The sequence below is a fragment of the Pristiophorus japonicus genome, chromosome 7 (assembly GCF_044704955.1).
Source record: "Pristiophorus japonicus isolate sPriJap1 chromosome 7, sPriJap1.hap1, whole genome shotgun sequence".
NCBI lineage: Eukaryota > Metazoa > Chordata > Chondrichthyes > Pristiophoridae > Pristiophorus > Pristiophorus japonicus.
Window position 1 is genome coordinate 158,805,392 of NC_091983.1, and position 15,384 is coordinate 158,820,775.

Below are 15,384 nucleotides of genomic sequence, written 5' to 3' on the forward strand. Positions count from 1 at the left end.
CGCGTCCTTCCTATAATACAGCGACCAGAACTGCACGCAGTACTCCAGCTGTGGCCTAACCAAAGTATAATACAATTTAAGCATAACCTCCCTGCTCTTATATTCTATGCCTCGGCCAACAAAGGCAAGCATTCCGTATGCCTTCTTAACCACCTTATCCACCTGGCCTGCTACTTTCAGGGATCTGTGGACAAGTACTCCCCCAAGGTCCCTTTGTTCATCTACACTATTAAGTGGCCTAACGCTTAATGTGTATACCTTTTCCTTATTAGCCCTTTCAAAGTGCATCACCTCACACTTCTCTGAATTAAATTCCATTTGCCACTGCTCTGCCCACCTGACCAGTGGATTGATATCCTCCTGCAGCCCATGACTTTCCTTTTCATTATTAACCACACAGCCAATTTTAGTGTCGTCTGCAAAGGTCTTAATCATACTCCCTATATTCAAATCTAAATCGATGATATATACCACAAAAAGCAAGGGACCCAGTACTGAGCTCTGCGGAACCCCACTGGAAACATCCTTCCAGTAACAAAAACATCCATCAGTCATTACCCTTTGCTTCTGACCGCCAAGCCAATTTTGGATCCAACTTGCCACTTTGCCCTGGTTCCCATGGGCTTTAACCTTCATGACCAGTCTACCATGTGGGACCTTATCAAAAGCCTTGCTAAAGTCCATATATACTACATCGTATGCACTACCCTCATCGACCCTCTTGGTTACCTCCTCAAAAAATTCAATGAGGTTAGTCAAACACGATCTTCCTTTGACAAATCCGTGCTGACTGTCCCTAATTAATCCTTGCCTTTCCAAATATAGATTTATCCTGTCTTTCAGGATTTTTTCCAATAATTTTCCCACCACTGAGGTTAGGCTGACAGGCCTATAATTACTCGGCCTATCCCTTTCTCCCTTTTTAAACAAGGGTACTACAGTAGCAGTCCTCCAATCCTCCGGCACCATGCCCAGATCCAAAGAGGACTGGAAAATGATGGTCAAGGACTCTGCTATTTCCTCTCTCTTAGTTCGCTCAACAGCCTGGGATGCATTTCATCTGGACCTGGGGACTTCTCTACTTTCAAAACTGCTAAACCCCTTAATACTTATCCTCTCTATGGGCCCCAAGTTTCCACACAATAAAAAACGGGCGTCCCTCCGAGCTGGGTGCCCGTTTTTCACGCCTAAAACGGCGCCTAAAAAAAAACTCGCGATTCTGGAGCGTTCTTCAGCTCCTTGTCTGCCTGGCGCGGCGCCCAGGGGGACGGAGCCGACAATCGCGCCGATTTTGTAAGTGGGAGGGGGCGGGTACTATTTAAATTAGTTTTTTTCCTGCTGGCAACGCTGCGCGTACGTGTTGGAGCGTTCGCGCATGCTCAGTGTGAAAAAAAACATTGGCACTCGGCCATTTTTGTAGTTCTTTGTAGCTGTTTAATTTTTGAACACTTTTTTTTAATAAAAGCACATTGCCATCAGCACTTGCAGCCTTCTCACTGTCCCCTGTTTCCCCCCCCCACCCCCGTGGGAAGAACGGGCACCTTCTCCCCCCCACCGCGGGAAAGAACGAGCGCCTCCTCCTCTCTTTTTTTCCCCCCCCCCCCCCCCCCCCCCGACCCCGCGGGAAGAACGGGCACCTCAGGCTGACTGCAGCATTCTCTGTGCTTGAAGCACTTTCACACAGGTAGGAAGATGGTTTATTTAATCTTTTCTTTGCTTATAAATGTTTTTTCAGGTTGGATTTATTTGTATAATATTTGTAGAAGTATAAATAAGGATTTATTGTAGAATTTAATAACTTCTCTTTTCCCACCCCCCCTCCCCCCTCACCTCGTTCTGGACTCCTAATTTGTAACCTGCGCCTGATTTTTTTAATGTGTAGAACAGGTTTTTTCAGTTCTACAAAAATCTTCACTTGCTCCATTCTAAATTAGTTTGGAGTACGTTTTCACTGTGGAAACTTTGAAATCAGGCGTCAGTGGCCGGACACGCCCCCTTTTGAAGAAAAAATTCTGTTCCAAAGTAGAACTATTCTACCTGACTAGAACTGCAGAAAAAAAAATGTGGAGAATTGTGATTTCTAAGATAGTCCGTTCTCCACCAGTTGCTCCTAAAAATCAGGCGCAAATCATGTGGAAACTTGGGCCCCATATATTTATTTCATCCAGAATATCTCACACCTCCTCAATAGCAGTATCTGCATTGCCTCTTTCCTTTGTGAAAACAGATGCAAAGTATTCGTTAAGAACCCTCCCAACATCTTCCGTCTCCCCTCATGGTCTCTAATAGGCCTTTCTTTAATTACCCTCTTACTCTTAATATATTTATTGAACATCTTAGGGTTTTCCTTAATTTTACTGGCCAAGAATTTCTCGTGCTCTTAACATTCCTAACATCCTTTTTAATTTGGCCTCTTAACTTTGTATATTTCTCGAAAGATTCTATAGTATTTAGCCGTTGGTATATGACATAAGCGTTCCTTTTTTTCCCTCAATCCCCCCTGTAAGTCCCGAGACATCCAGGGGGCTCTAGAATTATTTTTCCCAGTCTTTTACTATAACAATAATAACAACAATAAAGCACACCCCTCTGTACCTGTGGCCACGCTTCCCTCCAGATCCTGCATCCCCAGCGTCTTAACCCCTCATTTGAATGCCCGGGTAGCGGGACGAGGCAGACGTGCAACGGCGACCTCAAGACTTCCTTCTGTGGGGTGGGGAGGGCCGGGGGTTGACGGTGGCACGATTGTCTTGGAGTGATGGAGGGAAAGACTTTCCCGAGGAAATGACTTCCAAGCCAGAAGGAAGTTCATCCTCCTGACTCGCTTCTGTGCTGGTGGTTGATGTGACGACACCTTGGGTGCAGTGCTGTCTCCCACCAGTCTCGATGGCAGTGGTCTGCGCACGCATCCCCCGGATCAACAGTTGCATATGCAAGCGGACATCCGGGACATGTTGCCCGTGTATGCACAGTCTGGTCAAGCCCTTAGTTCGATCGGCCAGAGGAAGAGTGTGCTGACCTTGCTGACTTGATCACTTGGTATTGCCAGCTGCAAGCCGCTTGGTCCTGCTACTTCTGTTGAAGACGACGTACTGGCCGCAGGTACCACAGGTAAAAGAGGCAGAGGGATTCTAGGGGCATCCTCCTCTGTTTCCACCAGATCCTCCTCCTCCTCCTTGGGCTCTTTTGGAAGCAGAGAAACACAAAAAATAGGTGCAGGAGTAGGCAGTTCGGCCCTTCGAGCCTGCACCACCATTCAATAAGATCACCTCAGTATCCCTTTCCTGCTTTCTCTCCATACCCCTTGATCCCTTTAGCCATAAGGGCCACATCTAACTCCCTCTTGAATATATCCAACAAACTGGCATCAACAATTCTCTACGGTAGAGAATTCCACAGGTTAACAGCTCTCTGAGTGAAGAAGTTTCTCCTCATCTTGGTCCTAAATAGCTTACCCCTTATCCTTAGACTGTGTCCCCTGGTTCTGGACTTCCCCAACATCGGGAACCTTCTTCCTGCATCTAACCTGTCCAGTCCCGTCAGAATTGTAGATGTTTCTATGAGATCCTCTCTCATCCTTCTAAATTCCAGTGAATACAGGCCCAGTCGATCCAGTCTCTCCTCATATGTCAGTCCAGCCATCCTGGGAATCAGTCTGGTGCAAAACTGAACACAGTATTCCAGGTGAGGCCTCACCAAGGCCCTGTACAACTGCAGTAAGACCTCCCTGCTCCTATATTCAAATCCCCTAGCTATGAAGGCCAACATACCATTTGCCTGCTGTACCTGCATGCCAACTTTCAACAACTGATGTACCATGACATCCAGGTCTCGTTGCACCTCCCCTTTTCCTAATCTGCCGCCATTCAGATAATCTGCCTTCGTGTTTTTGCCACCTCACATTTATCCACATTATATTGCATCTGCCATGCATTTGCCCACTCGCCTAACCTGTCCAAGTCACCCTGCAGCCTCTTAGCATCCTTCTCACAGCTCACACCGCCACCCAGCTTAGTGTCATCTGCAAACTTGGGGATATTACACTCAATTCCTTCATCTAAATCATTGATGTATATTGTAAATAGCTGGGGTCCCAGCACTGAGCCCTGCGGCACCCCACTAGTCACTGCCTCCCATTCCGAAAAGGACCCATTTATCCCGACTTTCTGCTTCCTGTCTGCCAACCAGTTCTCTATCCACGCCAGTACATTACCTCCAATACCATGTGCTTTGATTTTGCACACCAATCTCTATGTGGGACCTGTCGAAGGCCTTTTGAAAGTCCAAATACACCACATCCACTGGTTCTCCCTTGTCCACTCTACTAGTTACATCCTCAAAAAATTCCAGATTTGTCAAGCAGGATTTCCCTTTCATAAATCCATGCTGGCTTGGACTGATCCTGTCACTGCTTTCCAAATGCGCTATTTCATCTTTAATACTGATTCCAACATTTTCCCCACTACCGATGTCAGGCTAACCGGTCTATAATTCCCCGTTTTCTCTGTCCCTCCTTTCTTAAAAAGTGCCGTTAAATTAGCTACCTTCCAGTCCATAGGAACTGATCTAGAGTCAATAGACTGCTGGAAAATGATCACCAATGCATCCACTATTTCTGGGACCACTTAGTCTGCATCCCAGAGTACATATCAGGCCCTGGGGATTTATCGGCCTTTAATCCCATCAATTTCCCTAACACAATTTCCTGGCTAATAATAAGAATTTCCTTCAGTTCCTCCTCCTCACGAGACCCTCGGTCTCCTAATATTTCCAGAAGGTTATTTGTGTCTTCCTTCGTGAAGACAGAACCAAAGTATTTGTTCAATTGGTCTGCCATTTCTTTGTTCCCCAACATAAATTCACCTGATTCTGACTGCAAGGGACCTACGTTTGTCTTCACTAATCTTTTTCTCTTCACATCTATAAAAGCTTTTGCAGTCAGTTTTTATGTTCCCAGCAAGCTTCCTCTCATACTCTATTTTCCCCCTCCTAATTAAACCCTTTGTCCTCCTCTGCTGAATTCTAAATTTATCTCCATCCTCAGGTTTGCTGCTTTTTCTGGCCAATTTATGTGCCTCTTCCTTGTATTTAACACTATCCTTAATTCCCCTTGTTAGCCACAGTTGAGCCACCTTCCCCGTTTTATTTTTACTCCAGACCGGGATATACAATTGTTGAAGTTCATCCATGTGATCTTTAAATGTTTTCCATTGCCTATCCACAGTCAACCCTTTAAGTATCATTCGCCAGTCTATTCTTGCCAATTCATTTCTCATCCCATCGAAGTTATGTTTCCTTAAGTTCAGGACCCTAGTCTCTGAATTCTCTCTGTCACTCTCCATCTTAAAGAATTCTACCGTATTATGGTCACTCTTCCCCAAGGGGCCTCACACAACAAGATTGCTAATTAGTCTCTTCCTCCTTCCCACTCGTGGTGATGAGCACCTGCAACGGTGTGCATTGGTGTTGTGGGACCTGCAAAACACAGTTGAGCTTATTAGAACGGAAGGCTACACATTCTTGAGCTGTGCTGGCATACGAAGGAGGAGCAGCACTACGACAATAAATGAGACCGAGACGTTTCATAATAGCGCATCATACGGTAGTACATATATGTGGAATTCAGTGACCCAGAGAGCTGTGGAGGCTGGATCAGTCAGAGATAGACAGAATGATAAGGGAGTGAAGGTTTATGGGGAGCTGACAGAGAAGGGGATAGATGGCCTGCTCGTGCTCTTATTTCTTATGTTCTTATATTGTTAACCTGAGAGTAACACAGGCTGCATGCATAACATGATATTATTCGTATATTACAATGAAATGATGTTACATTACTTTAACACTGCCTGACACATTTCTCACGTGACGCATGGAAGGGTTCGGCAACACGGGTGGTGGCCGAGCGACTGTGGGTCCCCACAAGTGCGGCTGCTTGCTCCTTGAAGTCAGTCAGCGGTTGGAGCTGAGCAGGGCTTCCTCCGGTGTACCTCTGCTCGGACCGGTTGTTAGATATCTTCCTCTCAAACATGAAAAGAGCATTACATAAGCTAATTGACTAGGTATTACCATGTAAAGACAACAGTTTCCAACGTTATATGCTAATAGGGTTTGTATCCACAATTGATGCAGGGTTATAATAAAATTCGTGTTTAGGATCTAATGCCTACACAAACATCTCTCGACTACAATCTCCGTTGAAGGGCCCCCAGAGGTGGTGGGAATCAGGATAGCTGGTGAACTCAGCAATGACAGGAACTAATGTCCCAAAGTGTCCAAGGGCAGACAGTGAGCAAGGGCAGCTCTCCCCCAGTCCAGGCTAGGTCACTTTGTAAGTGACAGCAGCCAGAGAGACTGACACAGTGGGAATATGAAGGTCCGCTAACTGATTTTCCACCAGTGAAATGAGTGGATGGTGGTTTGGGTCATTCTAAAGTTCTTTGGCCGGGATCAGGTATTCGTTTACCTGGAGCGGACAATTTTGGCTGACTTACGTCACGTTACAAAACTGGTTCTGACATGTGTTTCTGCTCTCGCTGTTCTGAATTTGCCATTTACTGTGCGAGGCAGAATCCAAATTATTAGTTGTGCTGGGAAAACAACAGCAGGCAAAATATGAACATTCACTGCTTAAAAGTCACGTTTGCTATTTTAGTTTTCTGTTTTCTTATCTTCCTTGTATTGCTGGCCTGTACTGGATGGCTGAGAATTTAGTCCCCTGTGCCAAGAGAAAATGGCAACATGCTACATGCAACACCCATTAGCTTCTGCCAAAGTGGAATGGGGCAAAACCGCTTACTGAGGTACATCTCCAGAAGACGAGTGACACTGGCAACAACTCGTTCTGTATTCTAGCACTCATCACTATTGGGGCTGTCTACTGTGGAAGCGTTGTTACATAAACATAATACAAGAACTTTGGCTACGTTATACCATCAGGGAAGAAGTTGTGAGCCATCTCATTTTAAACCTACTTTTGTATGGTTCCAAAGGACTGAGCCTCAAAAGAGGAGGAGTGAGGGAAATTCTAGTGCAGTTTGGTTGACTTTTTTTTCTACTTTTCTTTCAACTTTACAAAATGTTTTTGTGGCTGCTAATCAATTACACAAGATAGCTTAAAATCATTAGTTACTTTGTGCAGTGGCACTAACAGTACAGTATGTTCTGTGCCCATTATGTTGCTTTGTATCTGTATCTGTTGCTGGATGGGTAACTTCACAATTAACATATTTGTAGTTGATTCAAGGGATAATGCAGCTGCATGACTGGAGAGGGTGTAAACAACTTGGGCAGATTATTTTTTCACAAGTGTAGACAAGTGGATTAAATTACCACCTGCTGCAATTGGGATATCTTGATGATTGGTTCATTAGAAATTATGTACTACAAGAGGAATTTAAATAAAAGCCAGCAGTTGATGGGGAAGACATGTAGATTGTGTGTTATGCGACTTTTGTTTAAGTAATATTGCAAAAGTTGGGGTAAGTGGTGATGATATCCGCGTGGAGTGCTCTAATTATCTGCTTCAGAGGGGAATAAATTAGGTGAGCAGATTTTCATAATTCTTAACCACATTCTAACCACTTAATCACGTTATTCATTTTGTGAATTGCAGTTTGATGCTGACCTGTTGAGTAAAGTTTGTTTTATATCTTGTTAATGGGCCAGTATTATTTTTTGTTGCTCAGGCCATTATAGCTAGCTCTCCAGTCCAAAGATGTCATATTTCCAGTTTTTGTGCTTGTCACTGCAATTTAGTAATGGCTGTTCTTAGAACTTCAATCTCTTCCTGTGGCAGGTTGTGGGTTCAAGTCTCACTCCAGGGACTTGATCACATATCGAGGCTGACACACTAGTGCAATACTGAGCTGCACTGTCTGAGGTGCCGTCTTTTGGATGAGACGTTAAAAAGAGACCCTGTCTGCTCTCTCAGGTGGACGTAAAATATCCCATGGCACTATTTTGAAGAGCAGGGGAGTTATCCTTGGTGTTCTGGTCAATATTTATCCCTCAATTACCATAACAAAAACAGATTATTTGGTGATTATCACATTGCTGTTTGTGGGAGCTTGCTGTGCGCAAATTGCCACATTTCCGACATTACAACAGTGACTCCACTTCAAAACTACTTAATTTGCTGTAAAGCGCTTTGGGAAGTCCTGCGGTCGTGCAAGGCGCTCTATAAATGCAAGTCTTCCTTTTCTTTTTTTAATGAAGAGTATGCATTTTTTTTAAATGCTTAAGTGCTCATAATTTGTGACCAGTTCTTTGTTTTATTGCATTTTGTATTGTAGAACTTGTTTTATTGACAGATTCTTTTCAAATTATTTTTGAGGTTTTAGAAAGTTTTAAATGGTAAATAATTTTTGAACTAAAGTATGTGGTGCATTGCTCTTTGTTGTGTGGTTACATCAACAAAACATTTTCTTCATGGTGTCGCTGCTCTTTGGAAAGAATGCTGAATTGAAGAGTATATTAACTGCAGAAATTGATTGTTGAACTGTGAATTCCAATCAATTCTGCAAACTTCTGTCTTGGTTCTTGTTGCGTATGCAATAACTCAATAGGCTTAGTACCGTGAACTCAATAAGGTGCGACCTGACTCTACTTTATTAGCTCTCAAAGTGAGGATTAAACATGGAGGCTTTCTTTATATACAAGGGCTGCACGTGTGTGTCTGTGGCCCAATGACCTCCGACAGTCGCTCCCCCCTGGTGGCAGGTAAATCCAAGCATACATACATTACAATTCTTATCCACACACACACACGATTTTTGAGCATTAAAACAATCAATGTTCAAGTGTGGGAGGGGGATCGTGGTCTTGTAATGCTCCAGGTTTTATAGTTTTTTGTAAATGGGTGTACTCTGAAGTATAATTCCATTATTGTAGTTCTTCACCACTACCCATCCCTATCAGGTACACTGAACATTATGTTCTTGGATTGATGTAATCACTTCATCACAAAAAGTCATTAACATATGTGGACATTACTTTAAAAGTCAGCTGCATCCTAACAATAAATTGTGGGCAATTGTGATCTTTTTTTGCTTTGGGTCAATAGACATTTTATAATCTATGAAAGTCAATATGTCAGAAAATATCAAGTTATCTTTGTGAAGAAAAAAAAGTTTTGTGCTCGCTTCGATGTTAATAGTTGCTAACAACTGTAACATAGGGTATAAATTGTTGTGATTGCAGTCATCTGGAGCTGAAGATGAGCAAATGTTTGGGCTTTTTTCTCTGATGAGCTGTCCTCCTCTCTCTCCAGAAATCAAGAAGTACCTGACCGCAAAATGGAAAAGCACTTGTGTTGCTAGAAAGTCCCTAGGAAAAACGAGGGCTATGAATTAAATGGGGTTGTAGGATTGTTGGCGGAGCAAGAAGGTATCACCAGACCATGTCTGAAGGTATGTATATTGTTCTATAAATTATGTAGATGTAAGGAATTACTGGGGAGTTTTCATCTTGGGCCTACCTTTAAGAAATTGTAACTTAACTCTGATTTTAGAGGAGCATCTTGCTCTTGGGGTAGCTATACTTATTAATTTTCTAAAAGCTGCCTTTTTGGTGTGAAAATAATTTCTACTCAACACTCCAATCAACTAGTTATATGTTACAGCTGGTGATAGGATAACAAAAGAACATAAGAAATAAGGGCAGCAGTTGGCCATTTGGCCCCTCATGTTTGCTCCGCCATTCAATAAGATCATGGCTGATCTGATCATGGGCTCAGCTCCACTTCCCTGCCCGCTCCCCATTACCGTTTACTCCCTTATCGCTCAAAAATCTGTCCATCTCCGCCTTAAATATATCTCATGTCGCAGCCTCCACAGCTCTCTGGGACAGAGAATTCCATAGATTTACAACCTTCTGAGAGAAGAAATTCCTCCTCATTTCAGTTTTAAATGGGCGACCCCTTATTCTGAAACTATGTCCCCTAGTTCTAGATTCCCCCATGAGTGGAAACATCTCTGCAACTGCCTTGTCGAACCTCCTCATTATCTTGTATGTCTCAATAAGATTACTTCTCATTCTTCTGAACTTCAGTGAGTGCAGTCCCAACCTGCTCAACCTTTCTTCATAAGTCAACCCCTTCATCTCTCGGATCAACTGAGTGAACCTTCTCTGAACTGCCTCCAATGCAAGTATATCCATCTTAAATAAGGAGACCAAAGCTGTACGCAGTACTCTAGGTGTGGCCTCGCCAATACCCTGTACAGTTGTAGCAGGACTTCTCTGCTTTTATACTTTATCCTCCTTGCAATAAAGGCTGACATTCCATTTGCCTTCCTGATTACTTGCTGTACCTGCATACACTCTTTGTGTTTCATGCACAAGGACCCCCAGGTCCCTTCATACTGCAGCATTTTGTGATTTTTCTCCATTTAAATGATTTGCTTTTTTATTTTTTCTGCCAAAGTGGATAACCTCACACTTTCCCACATTATACTCCATCTGCCAAATGTTTGCCCACTCACTTACCCTGTCTATATCCCTTTGCAGATTTTTTGTGTCCTCCTCACAATTTGCTTTAGCACCCACCTTTGTATCATCAGCAAACTTGGCTACATTACACTCGGTTCCTTCATCCAAGTCATTCATATAGATTGTAAGTAGTTGAGGCCCCAGCACCGATCCCTGTGGCACCCCACTCGTTCCTGTTTGCCCACCGGAAAATGATCCATTTATCCCGACTCTCTGTTCTGTTAGTTAGCCAATCCTCTATGCATGCTAATATTTACCCCCAACCCCGTGAACTTTCATCTTGTGCAGTAACCTTTTATGTGGCACCTTATCGACTGCCTTCTGGAAATCCAAATACACCACATCCACTAGTTCCCTCTTATCAACCTGCTTGTTACATCTTTAAAGAACTCCAGCAAATTTGTCAAACATGATATCCCTTTCATAAAACCATGTTGACTGATAAATTATGCTTTTCCAAATGTTCTGCTACTGCTTCCTTAATAATGGACTCCAGCATTTTCCGAATGATAGATGTTAGCCTAATTGGAGGAAGAATGAGAGGGGATCTTATTGAGACATATACGATAGAGGCGGCTCGACAAGATAGATGCAGAGAGGATGTTTCCATTCATGGGGGAATCTAGAACTGGGGGGGGACCAAGTTTTAGAATAAGGGGTTGCGCATTTAACACTGAGATGAGGAGGAATTTCTTCACTCGGAGGGTTGTGAATCTAGAATTCTCTGCCCCAGAGAGCTGTGGAGGTTGGGTCATTGAATACATTTAAGGTGGAGATAGACAGATTTTTGAGTGATTATGGAAGTGAAGAGTTTTAGGGAGTGAAGGTTTTTGTGGGAGAGAGCAGGGAAGTGGAGCTGAGCCCAAGATCAGATCAGCCATGATATTGAATGGTGGAGCAGGCTCGAGGGGCCAATTGGCCTACTCCTGCTCCTATTTCTTATGTTCTTCTGTAACTGGGGCAGACATATAGTGTAGCCATGGTAAAAGCAGGTGTGTGTAGAAACTAGGATTTCCACACTCAAATTTTCTCACTAATCAACAGCTGTAACCTCAACATCAGTGTGAGCACAGTAACAATCATAGTTGACATGAATGAATAGGTAAGGAAACTAATAACTTTGTTGTCATTGTTTAATGTCGGGTTTTGCTGATTATAGTGGTGGGACTGATTTTCAAGTAGGGATTTATTGCCAATTCCATTTTATACAGAGTTGATGCCTCAAGTGCTGCAAACTAACACTCCTTGGTCTCTAGCCTGTGATCATCATTTGAAGATGTGCTTAGGTTCAACTAGAAAACATGCTCCAGTAGAAGAAGCTATTCCTGAGTGTTTTACACTTTCATATGAGTTTTATGATGTTTTCGGTGAGCTACTATAACATTACTAGTTGGATAAATGTTTTGTATATTATTTAGGAATATAATCATCGTTATCAACATGCATCTCTAAAGCTATTTATATTTGAGTCCTGAAATCAAGTTTAACCTTATTTCATTCCTTCAAATTAGGAAAATATTACTTTATTTTATGCTTTTAACATAGTAAATAGAGGCATTTTGAGAAGACTACGGGCCCAAGTTTCGGGCCGCGCCTAGAACGGCGCAGCCCCGACCTGGACGCCCTGCTTTTCGCGCCACAAAGTGCGCCTAAAAAAAAATCTTGCCGATTCTCCGGCTCCCTGCAGGTCCTCTGGAGCTGGGCACGGCACAGCACGAGCTGTGGGGGGTGGAGCCAGGTTCCTGCGCTGAAAATAGTGCTGGGACCTCTGCACATGCGCGCTATAGTGGGCGCGCATGTGCAGTAGCTGCAGGCACCCAAAACTCTCTGGGAGGGGCCCGAAGCACGCAGCCCCTAGCCCTGGTCGAATGCCCTCACTGGGGCTGCGTGGATCAGGCTGCCTCCCACGCCCAGCTCCTGCTTCCTCCCAACCGGACTCGACTCCCGCTCCCCCCACCCCACCACCGGACCGGACTGGACCCGACCCCCGCCCCCCCCCTGGACAGGAACTGACGCGACCTCCCCCCGACCCGACCCAACCTGCGCTCCCCGCCCCCCCCCCCCCAACCCGACCTCCGCTACCCCCCCTTCCCTTCCTTCTTCCCCTCCCTTCTTCCCCTCACCCTCCCCTCCCTCCCCCCTCCTCTCCCTTCTCTCTCCCTCCCTTCTCTCCCTCTCCCTCCCTCTCTCCCTCTCTTCCTCTCTCCCTCTCTCCCTCCCTCCCTCGCGCTCTCTCCCTCCCTCCCTCCTCTCTCTCTCTCTCTCTCTCTCTCTCTCTCTCTCTCTCTCTCTCTCTCTCTCTCTCTCTCTCTCTCTCTCTCTCTCTCTCTCTCTCTCTCTCTCTCCCTCCCTCCCCTCACTTCTCTCACTTCTCTCACTTCCCTCCCTCCCTCCATCCCTCGCTTCTCTCCCTCCCTCGCTGTCAGAAACACAGACAGAGAGTGAGAGACACACTGGTGGGGGGGGCCGTCCCAGCACGCTGTTGGAGGACTCCCGGTGCTGCAGTCGGTAAGTAGAAGATGTTTTATTGATTTTTTAAAAACATTTTTTATTTTTTATTTATTTTTTTGGGGGATTGATTTATTGGTTGATTTATTGATGTATTTGTCATTTATTATTGATGATGGGCTCTTTATTTGTAAAACTGAAGTGTTTAATATTTGTAAACTTCCCTTTTAAACCCCCCCCCCCCCCCCACCCCAGCCATTCCCTACGCCTGATTTGTAACCTACGCCTGATTTTCTAAGTGTAGACAAGGTTTTTCTGAGCGTACAAAAATCTACACTTACTCCATTCTAAGTTAGTTTGGTGTATGTTTTCACTGCCTAAACTTTTAAAATGAGCGTAAGTGGCCGGACACGCCCCCTTTTGGGAAAAAAAAATCTGTTCCAAACTGAAACTCTTCTAACTGACTCGAACTGGAGCAAACTAAATGCCAAGAATTGCAATTTCTAAGATACTCCATTCTAAACCAATTGCTCCAAAAAAACAGGAGCAACTCAGGCCGAAACTTGGCCCCATTATGCGTAGCACACTCCCAATGTGCTGTAATGCAGTTCCATTCTGATGACTTCATGAACAGACATGATGGGATTTGTTACTGTGGTGCAACTTCACATTCTACCAAAAAATCTAGATATCATTAACCTTTAATAAAGTCTTGCATTGTCCTGTAACTGTCTAAAATAGATTGAGCTTTTTGTGATACAGGAATTCCAGTGTGACTGATTGCTCCTCTCTTGCTTTCAACTTTTTCCAGGTTTCATGACGAAAATGGACAAAACGATGAATATCGCATGTTGACATCATTTAAAATCCAACGAATACTGCTGTTCGTTTTTGGGATTACTTAGTATCTGGACTTGCTATACGTATCCATTCTATGCTGAGCCATTTAAAAATCAGTGTTGATGAATGCTCATGTAAGCTCAGTTGAAAAAAAGTTTGGTTATTTCAGTATGGCTAATTATACTTAAGAACAACTTGGATTTCCTGAAGGGGGAAAAAAAAACACTTGCCATATTTTCTTTTACAGTTTGCCCTTGTAAGGATTTTGTCTTTCAATGATTGATTGCTATTTGATTCCTAAATTGGTAGACTGTGGTCGACCACTTTTGAAAGCAATTAAGAGGAGTAACCTTGATCATTTTTGTAACTTTAGAGTATATTCACGATCATGAAGAGACCAAATAAACATCGACAGCTCCAATTCTTCAGCCTCTTCAGCAGGAAACCCAAATCAAAATCAAAGCTGGAGATGTCCACAGTCACAGTTGAGGGAGTACACACAAAAACAGAAAGTGAGGATGAGAAAAAGATGTCCTCCACCAACAGGACAACACAATCGTCCAGTAATGAACAGTTATTAGGCACTCTGGAGTGCCCACTCTGCCTTCTTAGCCAGCCTCGATCCCAGTTCCCAGAGATCATTTCTTGTCACCATCGTTCATGTCTGGAATGCTTACAGCAATATTTGAAAATTGAAATTACAGAAAGCAGGGTCAATGTCGCCTGTCCAGAATGTTCAGAGTTATTTCATCCATCAGACATCCGTATGATTCTCAACAATGGCACTTTGATGGAAAAGTATGAAGAGTTCATGCTGCGAAGATACCTTGCATCTGATCCAGATGCTCGATGGTGCCCTGCACCTGATTGTAGGTATGTACTGCATAAATAATAAGTGTGATTTGTTTTAACTCTGTCTGTTTTGTTCCTCCTCCTTAGTGAGTGGCAGGGTGTGAACATAAGAACATAAGAAATAGGAGCAGGAGTAGGCCACCTGGCCCCTCGAGCCTGCTCCGCCATTTAATATCATGGCTGATCTGATCATGGACTCAGCTCCACTTCCCTGCCCGCTCCCCATAACCCTTTATTCCCTTATCGCTCAAAAATCTGTCTATTTCTGCCTTAAATATATTCAGTGACCCAGCCTCCACAGCTCTCTGGGGCAGGGAATTCCATAGATTTACAACCCTCAGAGAAGAAATTCCTCCTCATCTCAGTTTTAAATGGGGCCCCTTATTCTGAGAATATGTCCCTAGTTTTAGTTTTCCTCATGAGTGGAAATATCCTCTCTGCATCCACCTTGTCGGGCCCCCTCATTATCTTATATGTTTCGATAAGATCACCTCATTCTTCTGAACTCCAATGTGTATAGGCCCAACCTACTCAACCTATCTTCATAAGTCAACCCCCTCATCTCCCGAATCAACCTAGTGAACCTTCTCTGAACAGCCTCCAATGCAAGTATATGCTTTCTTAAATACGGAGACCAAAACTGCATGCAGTACTCTAGGTGTGGCCTCACCAATACCCTGTACAGTTGGAGCAGGACTTCCCCACTTTTATACTCCATTCCCCTTGCAATAAAGGCCAACATTCCATTTGCCTTCCTGA

The 15,384-nt window shown here is 43.9% G+C and overlaps 1 protein-coding gene across 8 annotated transcripts in view; it reads left to right on the plus strand.

Moving 5' to 3' along the window:
* The window catches only part of LOC139267320 (E3 ubiquitin-protein ligase RNF19A), a 121,564-nt gene that overhangs the window by 48,458 nt on the left and 57,722 nt on the right, over positions 1-15,384 (plus strand). For 3 of the 8 annotated variants that reach the window (XM_070885440.1, XM_070885442.1, XM_070885441.1), the window contains exons 2-4: positions 9,269-9,407; positions 11,697-11,852; positions 13,745-14,646. In XM_070885440.1, the coding sequence (XP_070741541.1) occupies positions 14,162-14,646 (485 nt within the window). In that variant the 5' untranslated portion in view covers positions 9,269-9,407; positions 11,697-11,852; positions 13,745-14,161. Of the gene's footprint in view, positions 1-1,664; positions 1,685-5,582; positions 5,603-6,780; positions 6,801-7,278; positions 7,542-9,268; positions 9,408-11,696; positions 11,853-13,744; positions 14,647-15,384 lie in introns of those variants that run through there. The other 5 variants (XM_070885445.1, XM_070885443.1, XM_070885444.1 and 2 more) reach the window with 5 other exon arrangements.